General features: G+C 34.5%; 2 protein-coding genes across 3 annotated transcripts; one reads left to right on the top strand and one right to left on the bottom strand.

Annotated features, from left to right (window-relative positions):
* Positions 1-629: 629 nt before the first annotated feature.
* Positions 630-2734, top strand: LOC18614062 (Reticulon family protein). Its single transcript, XM_007051627.3, has 5 exons — positions 630-942; positions 1555-1735; positions 1839-1980; positions 2104-2173; positions 2264-2734. Exons 1-5 carry the CDS (start codon positions 735-737, stop codon positions 2428-2430), a joined length of 768 nt encoding a protein of 255 aa, XP_007051689.3. The 5' UTR covers positions 630-734; the 3' UTR covers positions 2431-2734.
* Positions 2735-3248: 514 nt separating this feature from the next.
* GC4 (golgin Putative 4) lies at positions 3249-13845 on the bottom strand. 2 transcript variants are annotated; one of them, XM_007051625.3, is made up of 15 exons: positions 13346-13844; positions 12324-12422; positions 11072-11200; positions 10327-10443; positions 9940-10078; positions 9764-9828; positions 8973-9140; positions 8761-8847; positions 8372-8518; positions 7563-7859; positions 7405-7470; positions 5639-5841; positions 5004-5058; positions 4613-4798; positions 3249-3713 (listed from the first exon to the last, which is right to left on the bottom strand). In XM_007051625.3, the coding sequence occupies exons 1-15, from the start codon at positions 13556-13558 to the stop codon at positions 3381-3383; spliced, it is 2304 nt and encodes a 767-aa protein (XP_007051687.3). In that variant the 5' UTR covers positions 13559-13844; the 3' UTR covers positions 3249-3380. The 2 variants fall into 2 exon arrangements, with proteins under 2 accessions (XP_007051687.3, XP_088661041.1); XM_088804915.1 differs by having other exon boundaries at positions 9764-10078; positions 13346-13845.
* Between the last annotated feature and the right edge of the window lie 890 nt (positions 13846-14735).

The raw sequence follows: 14735 nt of genomic DNA, 5'->3' as shown, positions 1-14735 counted from the left end.
CTTATGTTCATTTTTACTTGAGCTTAACCTAAAATTAAAAGAAAAAACATTAACATTCAAATATGTGACTCATTAATTAATATATCTTTTTTCTATTTAAACAACAGGATAAAAAAATCTTGTTAAAATAAAAACAATGTAATTAAAAATAATAATATTATGAGGTTCAACACCCTCATAAATGTGGGTTTTGTAGATTCTGAATTGAGTTTAAATCTCATAAAATATCGATAAATGAAAAAGAATTCTATTGATTTAAAAAAATAGAAAAGAAATTATAAAAGTGGAAAAGCATAACCCTTCATGCTAAGCAAACGTGGAGCCCACTGATGGTAACCCGAAGCGACCACTGAAAAGAGATAGCCGTCCATGCCACCCATCATCCCATTAATTCATTGCCACGTGTCCTATTTGGGTGAACTTTTTGAAACGCCGCACCGTCCCTTCGCTGCCTCCACGTTCCCTTCATTAGAATCCAATTTCTGGACCCCACACCACGTAACCCCGTCAAATCTAACGCCGTCATCCTTTTAGATTTCAAATTCTCTCCAAACCACCAGCTTCGGCTCCAAACATTAGGCTCAGACTCAGGCTCATCTCATCTACGGTTATATATACCCATCATAAAACCCTACTCACACTCACACTCACTCCGATACTTTTTGGGACACCGTAACAATCGGAGACAGATAATCCTTTTTTTAAGGGTATTGGTTCGTATTTATTTTTTAGAAATGGCGGAGGAATCGGAGAGTAAGCAATCGACGGTGGAGTCGGTGATGGAGAAGATCAGCGGGAAGATTCACGGCCATGATTCATCGTCGTCTTCAGATTCGGATTCGGATCATGAGAAACCGGCTTCCCCTTCCCCCGTTAAGGCTAAGATTTATCGGTTGTTTGGAAGAGAGAGACCCGTTCACCATGTTCTTGGTGGTGGAAAACGTACGAACTTCGAACTCTCATTTCATTTTTTTTTTTCTTTTATGAGATCAGGCTTTTATGTTTTTTAATTTATTTTGTTTGTAGATTTGATGGAAATGTGAGTAGAAGATATAATGCAGTTACTTTTACAATGATGAAAAAGATAACTTTGATGGAAGATTAATGGATTGATCTGTATCTTATGCTTTATGATCTGTTTGGTCCGAAGAAAGTTCATGGCTTGAGTCCCCTTGTCTGGATTTATTGATTCTTCTTTTCACTCGTGAAAATATGAAAGTGAATCTTCAAACTTTCATTTCTCTTTAAAAACTCGTTGCTACTTTGCTTAAGAATCAAGCTATCAACAGCACCTTGAAACTTTAATATTTGGGGTCTTTTGCTGTTGCCTTTCACTTTTTGCATTCTGGGGAATAGAAAAAAGCATAACATTTTCGAATTTGGCTATATAAAAGTAAAATGATCTACTCATCTAAGCACATTAGTGTATAGGGAACAGTGAAAAGAGAAAAAAAAGTCTTGTCCTTTCAGGTTGTAGATCAATGATTCTTGTTAGTGTTAGATGCTGATGGTTGGCTCATTCCATTTTATTTTGTTGGTGATGATTTGGTGCAGCTGCTGATGTGTTCTTGTGGAGGAACAAAAAGATTTCAGCTGGCGTGCTTGGTGGAGCAACCGCAATCTGGGTCCTTTTTGAATTGATCGAATATAACCTACTTACTCTAGTCTGTCACATATCCATTCTCTCTCTTGCACTTATGTTCCTGTGGTCCAATGCCCATACCTTCATCCACAAGTAAGTTTTGGAGTCTCTGCAGGAGGTTTAGTTTAATTGGTTATTAATTGAAAGATATTGTATGATTTCTTGAAGACTATACCCTGACCCTTTGTCTTTATAGATCTCCACCTCGCATCCCAGAAGTTCATTTGCCAGAGGAGCCATTCCTCCAAGTTGCCGCTGCCCTGACTTTTGAACTTAACCAGGCATTGAAGCTGCTGCGAGATATTGCATCTGGAAGAAATTTGAAGAAGTTTCTTATGGTGTGTGTTTATCTTATGTCTATGGCGATTTTATGAATGCTTCATCTTGAGTTTCACTTTGATTGGGAGAATCGCTTATATTTCCACCAATTGAAAGAATGCCAAACATGTTTTGGATTTCAGGTTATAGCTGCTTTCTGGGTCCTGTCAATTGTGGGGAGTTGGTGCAACTTCTTGACCTTGTTCTACATATGTAATGACACTCTTCACTTGTTGTTAGTGCTAATTTATTTTTTATATAATGTCATACTGAATTTTTATTAATCTTTTATATGGAAATCAGCTTTTGTGTTGCTGCATACGGTGCTCGTTTTGTATGAGAAGTATGAGGACAAGGTTGACCCGTGTGCAGAGAAGGCAATGATTGAGATCAAAAAGCAATATGCAGTTTTTGATGCCAAGGTTCTAAGTAAAATTCCCAAAGGTCCCCTGAAGACCAAGAAGGTTTAGAAGGCCCAGATGTTTAGTCTGCAGCAACATTTGGGTAGTTCTGGTGTTTCCAGAGTGTGGTTTTGTTCTCTTTTAACATTAGCTAGAGGTATTTCTTCCTCAAATCAACTGTTCACAAATGTTTTGGTTTGCAATTCAAAATATCATCAGTAAAGGCAATCATTGTTAGCAATAGGCCAAGCTTGCAGATACCATAAGGTGATGATTTTATTATATAACTTTGTTTCATTTGGATAACAATCAGCTTTTTATATATATGGTTGCTGCCTGATTTTGTGCTGTTGCAGCATGTGTTATTTCCTAATTAGTATGGTTTGGGGGATGTTTTACGTTTCCTGATACATTCATCTATTTGAGCAAAAAGATAAATTTCTAAGTCTTGGGAAATAGTCGTCATAATGGTTTCCAGTTGCTTAAACCTGTGTAATATTGGGAATCCCAGAATTTGATATTTGCCATGGCAGTTATGTCGGGAGCCGTGCCTTCTTTTGTACTTCAAAAACATAGATCCATACAGCTTAAATGCAATGCCTGGAGATTTTCTTTCCCAGAATGATGGGTAGCTTTCTTGCTTAGTAAATATAGAAGAGTCATCTTCCTCTTCTTGGGCCAATGCAGTGTATTTCTTGCGCCGAAGTGATGAACAATAGATCATGTGCAGTATCTTTTGCCAAAGTGAGCAGAGGTTAAAGAAATCAGAAGAGTATCCAAAATGGAAATAAAAATGACAAAAACGAGATTTCCTTTATTGTCATTAACCAGTTTATCGGTCACCCAAATCCATTTTCAAATATATTGGGCATATAAGCAAGAAACAATGAACAATGGAAGGATTTCTTCTCATTTCAAGTATGAAAGAATTGATCGGAGTGAATTTCATCATGGCTACAACATCAACAAAGATACTATACCTTTGAATAATTACATCATCAAAGCAAGAAATACTCTTTTCAGTATTTTGGGAGTAGTCTTGATAGACGAGAACTACTCTCTGATGACGTGAGAGGAACAGTTGAGAATTCAGAATCGGAATGTTCAAATTGCCGAAAATTTCCTTGTGGGGGTACGGGGCCTGAGTTTTGGCTTGGAGAGAAACTAGACCTAGAGAATCCAGAACCAGCGGTTGTAGTCCTTTGGTTAGGCACAGATGGACTAGTTCCGGTAGCATCTGGACTTCTTCCATGAAGGTTTTCCTTGGATCTACTAGCATCTTCTGCAGACTCCCTCTTTTCTCTTTCTTCAGTTTCCTTGAGCAGAAAATCAACCCACAGATCTGCAATAGACTGAGGAGAAAAAAGATGCTTGAGACTCAGATTTTTACTTGTCCTGATTCTAAGCAGAGGTTAGATACAAAAAGGGTAAACCCTATTCCAAAGTTGGAAAATTGAGGTGGAGCTACATTGATGGTCGGAGCTGAGCTACATTTACGGTTTGGAACATTGGCATTTTCAGTGAATTGGGTTGAGTAAGGTTTTACCCTCTCTAATTCTTCACTCTGGCCTCTCCCAAGTTCTAGATTCTGGTACCATCACTGTATTAAAGAGATAAGAGACTGTCTTCTAACGGAAGACAAGATGCATAACAGTTCAAGTGAACAGAGAGCTTTGTATTTATTATTCCTTCCTTTCCGTATTCCTTTGCTTGGGGACACAAGTAATTTACAACCATATATTGCCAATACTTACAAGCTAAATTCCAGGCTTAGTTGCAAAATTTTCTGAAGAAAAGCAAAATTAAGATTGCTAGAGGTAGTAATCTGTTAAGCAGTATGAACATTAGGTGACTGTGGAGCGTAAGAGTACCTCCTAAAAGTGGAAAACATAAATGTTAAGAAGGGAGAGAAAAGGTGGGGGCATTGCGGTTTACAAGGGAAGACAGATTGCCAGCACTAACAGACATGCCCACTCCAGACACCAAAATAAAATTAATTAATTTGGGGTAACCTTGATACCATGTGACTTGCATGTCATAGATAGTGACAAATGCAATGGGTTTCAGATCCTACTGGTTGATTCGTTAGGTCCTAATGCTATATACATTGAAACGTGCTCTGAAGCAATACATGTAAAGAAAAACCAAATTTCAACTACCTCTTCAGAAAAGATCAGGGCAGCTAAGTAAGAAATATGATTTGTGCAGAGAATTGAACCATAAGTTTTCTGAACAAGGTGAAAAAAGTTACCTGGTTATCGGAAGCCATATTTGCATGTACATCAGTGGAACTTCCGCCCAAGATGCCACCAACCAAACGACCAGGTAGACCCAAAACACCCCGAACAACACCTTTACCAGTACCTTGTTGAGCAACACCTATCCTCTGCTTATCTTCATCTGAGAACCCCAGCATCCGAACCATAAGATCCAAAACCTAGAATTCATATGAATGTTTGTAAGGTGCAGGAGAGGACATCTATTTTAACCCAGAAGCAATTATTATTCCAGCATCAGGAGTGCACCTGAGGTCAGTGCAGCAAATAATGTACGCTATCCTACTTTGTTTGATCATCAATACTAGTACACAAATGGATATGAGTAGAGAAGATTCATTTTCTAGTTTTTGTTACTCAACATACCTCTTTGCTGTGGTTTCTCTGGAAGTAGGTCACAAGTAGTTTGATCACAATACGCCTGCCAGAAAATTAAGTCGCATTATTAACATTCTAATTGTTCAAAGAACATAAACACTCAATGAAGAACATCAGTTTCAAACTCAAAATAAGTAATATTCAATAATCCAATGACACAAAAATCACATTAGAAAAAAAAAGAATGTAATTAATCAAACATATCCAAGTGGCAGAAGAAGTTGGCATCAGTAAACAGCAGTGATCCTGGTTAAGCTGGTTTTGAAGACCAACTGTTGCAGCAATGATAAATCTCAGTTCTGAAAATTCACCCCACCCTTCATGGCCCAAAGTACTCCATGAGGTTGACCTTCATTGAAGGCTTACTTTTCTTTGAAGGTAGACTATTTTATTGATAAAGAAATTTCTTTAAGATGGCATAGCATGCCATTTAATTTAATGCAGATGATGCACCTACTACCAAAAGGGGTTTCATATGTCCATCAAGAGAAAAGAAAGCTCCCATCCCAAACATCAAAGAAGAAAAGAAAACAGATAGCAAATATTCATATGCATACATCCAGTTCTAACATGTAGACAACTCCTCATAGTAAGACTGTTATTCAATACTTAAACAGGCTAACCTGTCAACAAGATAATCAGAGTCCATAGACATTCTGTTAAGCCTTGTCATGCTCTGCTCAAGAGCACGCCTTAGTTTTCCATTGTCTTCCTCAAGCTTGTTGACTCTGGCTTTCCCTTCTGCTAGCATTCTTTCAGTTTGCGAAAGCTTCACCAGAATTTCTTCCTTTTCCCTCTTTAATAACTCTGCACGTTCGTCTGCATCCTGGAGAATGCAAAGATGATCAGAAAGGAAAAGCAGGGAAAAGCTCTTTGACCTTGAGACACATGCTTTTCCACATTAGAACTCAGGAAAGAAAGCAAATATCTAATATAAAATAAAACTCATAAGTAAGCCCATTTTTTACTGAATCCATGAATGTCAAAAAGAAGCAATTAACAAGGATGCAAGAATAACCTACCTAATCTTCAAAAAAAAAAAAAAAGGAATATCCTACCTAAGCTAAACAAATCTTGGAATAATTCCATATTATTTTCACCATATTAAATTTCTTCTCAACCATATTTTCCAAAATCCAGAAATGGTTGGTTTGATTTTGCAAATTTGGACCTTTAAACTCAAAAGTTCTACTTAGCATTGTTCAAAGTTCAATTACATATTCCACTGATTTTGAACTGTATGCTTGCTTTCACGTATGAAAAAACAATTACAATATTTTTAATAAGTTTCCAGCTCCACATGCCAACTCAAAATACCTACACAAAACTCAGTAGTTCACTTTATAGATAGATTTCAACCCGCCCATCATTGAATTCCAACAAATTTAAATTATATCTTCAAAATTAAAATGCTAATATACTTCCCAAGGGATCACATGCAAGCAAACAAATCTAGGCCCATCGTTAAGCTGAAAAATGTGTGATTTCATAATAAAACAAAATTAAATAAGTAATAATACTGAAATAAGCCCTCAAACTTTACCAAAAATAGAAATAAGCCTAGATCTTTTATTACATAGAATTAAGGTTATGAACTTCTATTTTACTGGAATAAGAACCTTGACATCATGGAATATTCCATATTCCATTAAAATCTTCTTGGACGAGCTGGACAATAAATCTTAAGGGAATGCTATTGCTATTTAAATAACTTTGGTAATTGGACTTTACTCACTCATTTTCAGATTTAATGGGCATATTTATAATGAAATAAGAGTTCATAGTCTTAGTTCGATGCAATAAAAGATTGAGCGCTTATTTCCATTTTTCTGTAAAGTTTGAAAGCTAATTTAGGTGTTATACCAATTGAATAAAAAACTAGGAAGGGGATTTTAACTTTGAGGGGTCCATGCCTTCAGATGCAAACCACTTCATGATCATCCCTTCCTGGACCCTGCTAAGGGCTGGCAAAGGTTAATAACTTCTATGGAGCATAATGACAGCATTGACAAAGAAGCACATTGCAAACAATTTGATGTGGAATCATAGCCCACTCTGGAAAAGATTGCACAAGTGATTCCTTGTCATTAAGTTTCAAGTTATATAAAGATGTGACCCCTTCCTGAGCCTTATTTACATTTTGTCATATAAACCACATCCCTAAACTTTGTATGCAACTACAGTTGCATGGTAATATGGAGAAACTCGGACACAGGAAAAAGTTACATAAGTAAAATCTCTCCATTCAAAAACACTTAAAAATAATCCTATTAATAATAAGACATTTAGACACGCATTGAGTTGCATAGACACACAAATGTGCCATCCACTGAATAAAAACGCACAATGAGAAAGCATATATGATCAAGTAAAGGAGGGAGGACCATACTTTCAGAAGACCAGAAAGTTTAGCTGATTCCTCTCTTGCCAGGGCCAAATCTCGCTCCAAATGTTCCTATGATAAAATAACATAAGCATTAAAAGACTAAAGTTTTATTTGGGCCAACTCCTTTGAGAAAGTTGCTACAATACTAAAAATTTACTTACCTTAGCTTCAATTTCAGCATAGTACTGACCAAGTGCAGTTTGAAGATTTAGAAGTTCAACATTTTTTAGATCTATTGTTCTCATACAGTTTGCAAGTTTCTGATTCAGATCATCAATGATTTCCTTTGACTTCTGAATTTCATTGTTGTTCATCATCTTAACTTCCTCCTGATTTGCCATTGCCAGCTTCAGGGCTTTCTCTAAATGCGCAATTTGAGCTCTTTGATATTCGTTGCTCTCATGAAGTTCTTCAATAATTTTGCTATCTTCATCCATTTTTTCCGATTCTTCAGATTCCTAGAAAATATTGCAGCAAGGAAACCATCTTCAATTTTGACTGCAGAAATTATAAGAAATTATATTTACTTATAACATACAGGATTGAGGATCCTCATAGAATCTAGCACAGGAAACAGAAAGTTAAATATGGTCCTAAAGAAAGCTTAAAGTCAGGCAACTACGCTACCATTATTTTTTCTCAGCAAACATACTCATCCACATAAATCTGTTGCAAAATATAACATCAACATAGTAGCTATAAAATAAAGACTAGAATCTCTACCATAGAAAAATCAGGTGTCAGAATTCTTCTTTTCTATTTTTCCCCCCATTGCTGAATTTGGTACAGTAACAAGGTATATCTTGCAAAGATCAAAGACTCTACTAAGTGATTGTAATATCAATTGGTCAAGAAGAACAATATATGCTCTATACTAAACAATTTGACAGCTGCCATTAAAAGTGAAACTTGAAGATGAATAAGGTTAAATTTTCACCAAAAATTCCATAAAATTTCAGGGACCTGCAACCTTTTCTAACAAATGCTGCTTAAGACGAGTCAATTCTTGCAAAGCCTTATCCCTTTCACGGCATGTTTCCTTCAGATCATCTTCCAATTTCTGCAATGATAATTCCATTTCTTTCTTTCCAGGAAAACATCCTGAGGAATCTATATCCTGGTGCAAAGAAGATACATATGAAAAACATTGATAAAATCGAACACCCACCACTCTATAGTTACTTAGAAAGAAAATATGACTCTTTCCACAACATACACTCACACAAAATAACAACAATAACCAATTTCTACATGAATCAATTTTGCCAATGTAACACAGGTGGGCACACGCACACCAAAACCAACTAAAAAAAAAAAACCAGCATAGTATACAGCCCACTCAAGCAACTTGAATATTACCAGAGTCTCTGCAGCATCGGGATGAATCTTGCCAGTTAAGGATTTCTTGCTAATTTCCAGGGCAGCCTCCAGTTCATTCTTCTCCTTCTATGAAAGGGTATAAATGGAAGTGAATTCAGGATATTAAATATAAAAGAGCAACATATTTTTTCATCCCTCGATGACACCTTCTTTTAAATGGCAACAAATTTAACAGGCAAGCAAGTATCTACCTTTAGATGAGTGTTTTCCTTCTCCAAGGTGGCAATCACCCTTCTCAAATTCTCCAGTGTATCGTCTGCACTATCATTCTCCCGTCTATTCAACTCCATTTGCAAACGTCTTATTTCTATTATTTTTTCATTCAATTCATTGCGTATTTTGCTCAACTCTGTGACGCTCTGTCAATGCTAAATAGATTAAGAATATTTGACAATAAAACTCACAAATGCAAGAAAAATAAAGAGAAGAGCTTATACATGATTCTTTTAGGCATGGAACAAATGAAGAACCCAAAATGGCATTTTAACTTACATGGATCAAAATGATTTTCTACCTTCCCAAATACTATTCAAATGAAGAACACAATCACATAAAGTAACAACCACTAACGAACTAATAAATTAGTAGACATGTCTAGAGCAAAAAAAAATTAGTAGACATGTAACAACCATCACGTAAAACATCCATAAAAGCGTACTAATTTTAAGGAACGCCCTAATACCAGGACTGATGCTAAAAATACAGAAACAGAAATACAGCAACATGATTATACTATTGGAAACATGATAATGCCAGGAAGCAATACAAAGCACATAAAACTCGTCATCAGTCTCATTGATGATTAAATGTACACATCTATGAGAACTACCTAAATGGGTGGAAATAAAATGATCTAATTCAAAATAACTAAAAATAACCATTAGGTTTTTATCCAAAGGGGAAAAAAATTAGGGTTAAAAGTTACTTTATACAGCCAAATCAACGATAACATCTATCAACTCAAACCAATTCAGAAGCTTACTTTATCTTTGTCTGATTTCAGCAACTTAAGCTCCTCCTGGAAAGACTCATTTAACTTGCGCTCCTCTGAAAATTTTATATAAAAAGAAAAAGAAAAGATGAGTTTTCCTTTGTTTGACAATGGGATGGGTAACATTGCAAGTTTCATAATTGGGTCTTCCAGGTGTACAAATATACCATGTAATCTTATCTGTACATTAGCTAATTTATCACGTTCTTTCTCAAGTTCCATATTGAATTGCTTTATTTGTGATTCGTGACTAGCTTGAACTGCCTCCAGGGACCTATTTTTCTCTTCCAGCAGATCTGCAAGCTCCTAGAAGGCATTTATAAATCTTTCTGTCAAGTTCACTCATTATCCAAACAAACATAGAGAAGTACAGCGGAATAAGTTTTTATAATGGAATATAATGGACAAAATAAATACAAAAGGGTGTATCATCCCCTAAAAAGAGGGGAATAAATAAAAATGCAGAAGGGTGGGGAGGCATGCACCAGGTGTACACCAATTATATCCAAACAGCCTAATAATGCCACCTATTACAATAAAAACAGTTCAATTACCTTTTCTTTCTCATCGTGTTTAGAGCTAAGCCCATTGGACATTTGGTTTCCAGCATAACAATTTTTTACTAGGCTTGTTGATCTATGCTGTCGGTTAGGTGACTGATCACTACTTCCCTGCATAAATTTCCAAAGTCAATCAGCCAATAACCAATTTTAACATAGAGACATGCACATTAAGGTTGCCTGTTACTTCTGACTTGGTGGCAGCAGAATCATAATTCAAGACACACTCTATGTAACAACATATGAAGTAAAAGTCAATGCATGTTCCAGTACAACAGTAACAAGAAAGTCCAACAATTAGTACCGTGTGTGTCACTAAATTGAGCACCCAGACTATCCAAGTACTCTAGCCAACTCGTTTCATAAAAGTATAAACGTCAAGACCAGAAAGTTATAAGAAGTAAAGAACCAATTTCTCATTCTAAGACAAAGATCTCATCTCTATATTCATTATTCAAGTTTTTATGGATGTCTACGTCTTGGGAAGTTGCCAAAGGTATGAAAACATAATAAAATGAAATCATTTATCTACCTACATCTGCTTCATGCAAAATAATTACAGCACAAACAACATCAGAAACAGCACACTCAGTGGCACACAATTTGTTAGCTTAAAAGTAAATTATTACATGAAACTACAGATGATTTAGTATTGAAGAACCTATTGCATTAATTCCACAATTTCTCAACAAACCATTAAATCTCAGACAACAACTCTAACTGAGACTCTAGAAACTACCTTGAGTGCATTAATTCCATTACTTGATACTTTGGAACTTTCACTTCTAGCTGCACTCAGAGCTGCATTTGTCACATTCAAATTTTGTTTCAATGAGCCATTCTCTTGGTTCAGTCTGGAAATTTGCTCCTGGAAAATGGGATGTTAGATGAGTAGTGAGAAAGAACATTAAGCCAATAGACAATGTAAAATCTAAAGTTAAGTAATAATGAGAAAAAACACACAAACAATAATATATCAATACTTCTATCAGACCTAAAATCATTCAGATGCAAAGATTTAATAATAAAATGCCTCTGAGATTAGCAAACCTGCCAGTATATCACATGACTTCAAGAAGCAATCATGATTCATAAAAATTGGGATACTGATGCTCCGAGCATGATATTAGATGTAACACATAATCTGACACTTCATAATCCTCTTCAGCTAACATCCCAGAACTTTGGAGTTTGGAAAACCCCATAAAAAATATAATTTAGCTGAAGGTCTGATTTAAGTGATGAGCACAAGTATTTGCAAGTAAAACAACCAATCTAACATCAATAAGTATAAACTATTTATGCCCATCCTGTGGCTTTCAACATAAAGTTATCAAACAAGCAAAGGATCAACATGTGACATTTCTAAAACCCAATTCTTAAATAGCCATGTAAGTTAAAACCAGTATGAACTATGTAGTAGAATAAGTAATTAAAACATTTGCAAAAAATGAAACAGGTAAAACAAGAACGCAATTAAAAATGCAACAACAACTTCTCAGGATGTATCACAAAGGAAAACTGCCACATTCACTATTTATTAATTTTATATGGCTCCCACTAATCCAAACATCCCTCCAAGGCGTTATGTAGTACTAACTGATAAATTAATATTTTAATGCAATTTTAAAAATTATTTACTATTTAAGCATGAAATGAAGTACCATAAGTCAAGTATTTGTTAAATTTAATAGTAAAATTGTTGATAAATCAAAATGCTTCATTACAATAAGTAATGCATCATGATACCTAAATATGATAATTGAATAACGATTTCAACTATTTGCATTATTATTGTCTATAAGATTTGAATTTTAGACCAATCCCGGGCATTCACTAAAAGAACTACAATCACATCATGCCTTATTGCCATCTTAGATATCAATAGTCATAATTATAACTACTAAGTTAGCTCAAGGCATTTATACCGATCCATAGCAAAAACAAAATAAATCAAACAATACATAAAAAATGAAGCAGCCATCAGGTACCTCTTTTTCTTTTAACAAAGCAGCATAATTGACTGATAAAGCCTTAATTTCTGCCTCGGATTCCTGAAGCTTCTTAATTTCTGCTCTGTATCTTTCAATCTACAAAAAAATAATGATAAGACAGTTTAGTTATCATGCATGAAGGCTGGAATACCCCAACTACACCAGAAATGCCATACCAACTAGTAAAGTAGCATCCCTGATGTTGAACAGGAAAAAATCGTGCCCACAACTGACTCAGTCAAAAGTCAGTCAGAATTCAGTGTTGACACCAAAGGAGGTGCTTGGCAGGACCCAAAATTGGTTAAGTTTCAATCCCAAACCACTTACTCTTCAAATATTATATAGACCATAGTACAAAGCTCAATTAGATTAATCACTCAAATATGAAAATTACAAAACTAAAAAAGATTAAACCTGGTTACTTGGGTTCTAGAGGCTCTCAATCAACATCAAGACCAATCCCCATGACACATGTTACTCTAAAGCTTCTTAGACTCACAATCATGAAATAAAAGTTCCATGCATTCACTGTAAAGATCCTTGATGAAATACCTCAGCACTATTTTGCGTTATCAAACTTCAAACTTCACCAAGATACATATACGCAATAAATAGTATAAGGAAATAAAACAATCGATTTTTTAGAAACTGAATTTATCTAGTCAAAATTTTGGATCTTCCACCTGGTCTTCTACACAGAGAAATAATAGCCAATGCAAAATAAACAACTCAAAATATAGGTTAGTTTCACGCTCAAGCTATATTTCACAAAGCCTAATTCCAGATTGCTCAGAAAAGAAAAGTACCTACTCAAACTATCAAATGTGATAAATCCCTAATCAAAGATCAACAGTAAAATCCTCAATTAATAACCACAATTCACTGATCCCCTAGGTCAAAGATATCAAACTCACTCCCCAAACTGTCGACTAATAAATATGAACCTACACAATGCTCCGTGAAATCAGAAACAACAAATTAATTAAAAATTCAAGCACGAAAATTAAATGCAATAGTACCTCGAAATTAAATGGCGAATCAATTCCATTTGCGACCGGAGAGAGGGAAACGGGCTTTGAGTGGGCAAATCTATTAGAATTCCGTCTATCGAAGAATGGCGAATGGTCTCCATTCCCCGAACCATAGATCTCGAGTTCTTCATCGTCATCGTCGTGCACATCAAGCGCGATCTTATTCAAGTTCTCTTTCAAATTCGCAATCGAACTCCACATCTTCCAAAGTTCCCGTAATCAAATTTGTACAGATGAAAAATAAGAGGGTTTTGCAAATACCTGAGATTTTCTTTGATGAAATTAGGGCAAACAAATAAATTGTACGGGATAGCGTGGCAAAGAAGATTAAATATTGAGCATTTAAGTTTTCGCAGGTAGATCTGACAAAAAGGGAAAAAAGAGTAATTTTAGTTTGTAAGGAAGGTTTATTAATGTATACTTTCTTTGCAAAATAGTACTAGTTCAGATCAAATTTGGCGGATTATGAAACGGGTACTTTGGTTTGTGGCCCGTTTCGACTTCCGACTCTTAGTTATGCAAAAGGTGGTGACATTACAGTAACCGTCTTTTTCTAGGATCTAATATTAAAAAAGTTCTTAGATTATTTTTTTAAAATTTAAATTTTTTATTATATTTAATTAAATTTTTATATTTTATTTTAAATTAAATAAATTAATTAACATTTAACAACTTATTCTTAATAAAAACATCACTTTTTTTTTATATCAGGCCACATTTTGACATATCATATGTTATGTTACTTAATGTATTAATATGACATGATAAACATGATTATATAATATTTTATTTTCTACATTAGTACCACACCAACGTTATATATTCATATAATGATAAATATTATTTGGGTTATTAAAAGTTAGTTAATTGTTAATTATAAGAGTTTATTTAGTTTAAAATAAAATATAAAAATATAATAAAAATTTTATTTAAAATAGTTTAATAATTTTTTGAAATATTATTACTATTATGTCAAGTAAAAAAAAATTCCGCCGTCACCATCTTTCTTCTAATTATATAAAATGTGAAATTTGCTTTTAAAAGAAAATGTGAATTTTTAAATGTATTTGGGAATTGGTTAATGATGCCGTAAATGCAAAGAAAGTTACATTCTCATTTCTCAAATAAAAAGCGGGCCTGTAATCAAAAGGAACAATTATTACTATACTAATGACTACGTAATTTGATAGATGACTATATTCTTAACCTAAAATATTTACTTAAATATCAGTCCTTTTTGTCTTTGAATCTTTGAATTAAATCTAATTGATGACATAAGAATTAACTAGCTCAATTAGTACCTCTCTAACGTTGTTCATTTTTTCATGTAATTGAAAAATATTTACATAGAAACAAATGTTTTTTTTCAAATTAAAAT

The sequence above is a fragment of the Theobroma cacao genome, chromosome 1, assembly GCF_053813885.1.
Source record: "Theobroma cacao isolate CCN51 chromosome 1, ASM5381388v1, whole genome shotgun sequence".
NCBI classification, from domain to species: Eukaryota; Viridiplantae; Streptophyta; class Magnoliopsida; order Malvales; family Malvaceae; genus Theobroma; species Theobroma cacao.
The sequence above is the reverse complement of the archived record's forward strand: the minus strand, read 5'-3'. Positions and strand labels throughout refer to the sequence as shown.

Coding starts and splice junctions, on each gene's coding strand:
- GC4 (XM_088804915.1), bottom strand. CDS start 13,558: ATGTGGAGTTCGATTGCGAATTTGAAAGAGAACTTGAATAAGATCGCG. Junction 8,519..8,760: donor CCGATGCTGCAGAGACTCTG/GTAATATTCAAG, acceptor TCTTTGCACCAG/GATATAGATTCCTCAGGATG. Junction 3,714..4,612: donor ATATGGCTTCCGATAACCAG/GTAACTTTTTTC, acceptor TTTTCTCCTCAG/TCTATTGCAGATCTGTGGGT.
- LOC18614062 (XM_007051627.3), top strand. CDS start 735: ATGGCGGAGGAATCGGAGAGTAAGCAATCGACGGTGGAGTCGGTGATG. Junction 1,981..2,103: donor ATTTGAAGAAGTTTCTTATG/GTGTGTGTTTAT, acceptor TTTGGATTTCAG/GTTATAGCTGCTTTCTGGGT. Junction 2,174..2,263: donor CTTGACCTTGTTCTACATAT/GTAATGACACTC, acceptor TATGGAAATCAG/CTTTTGTGTTGCTGCATACG.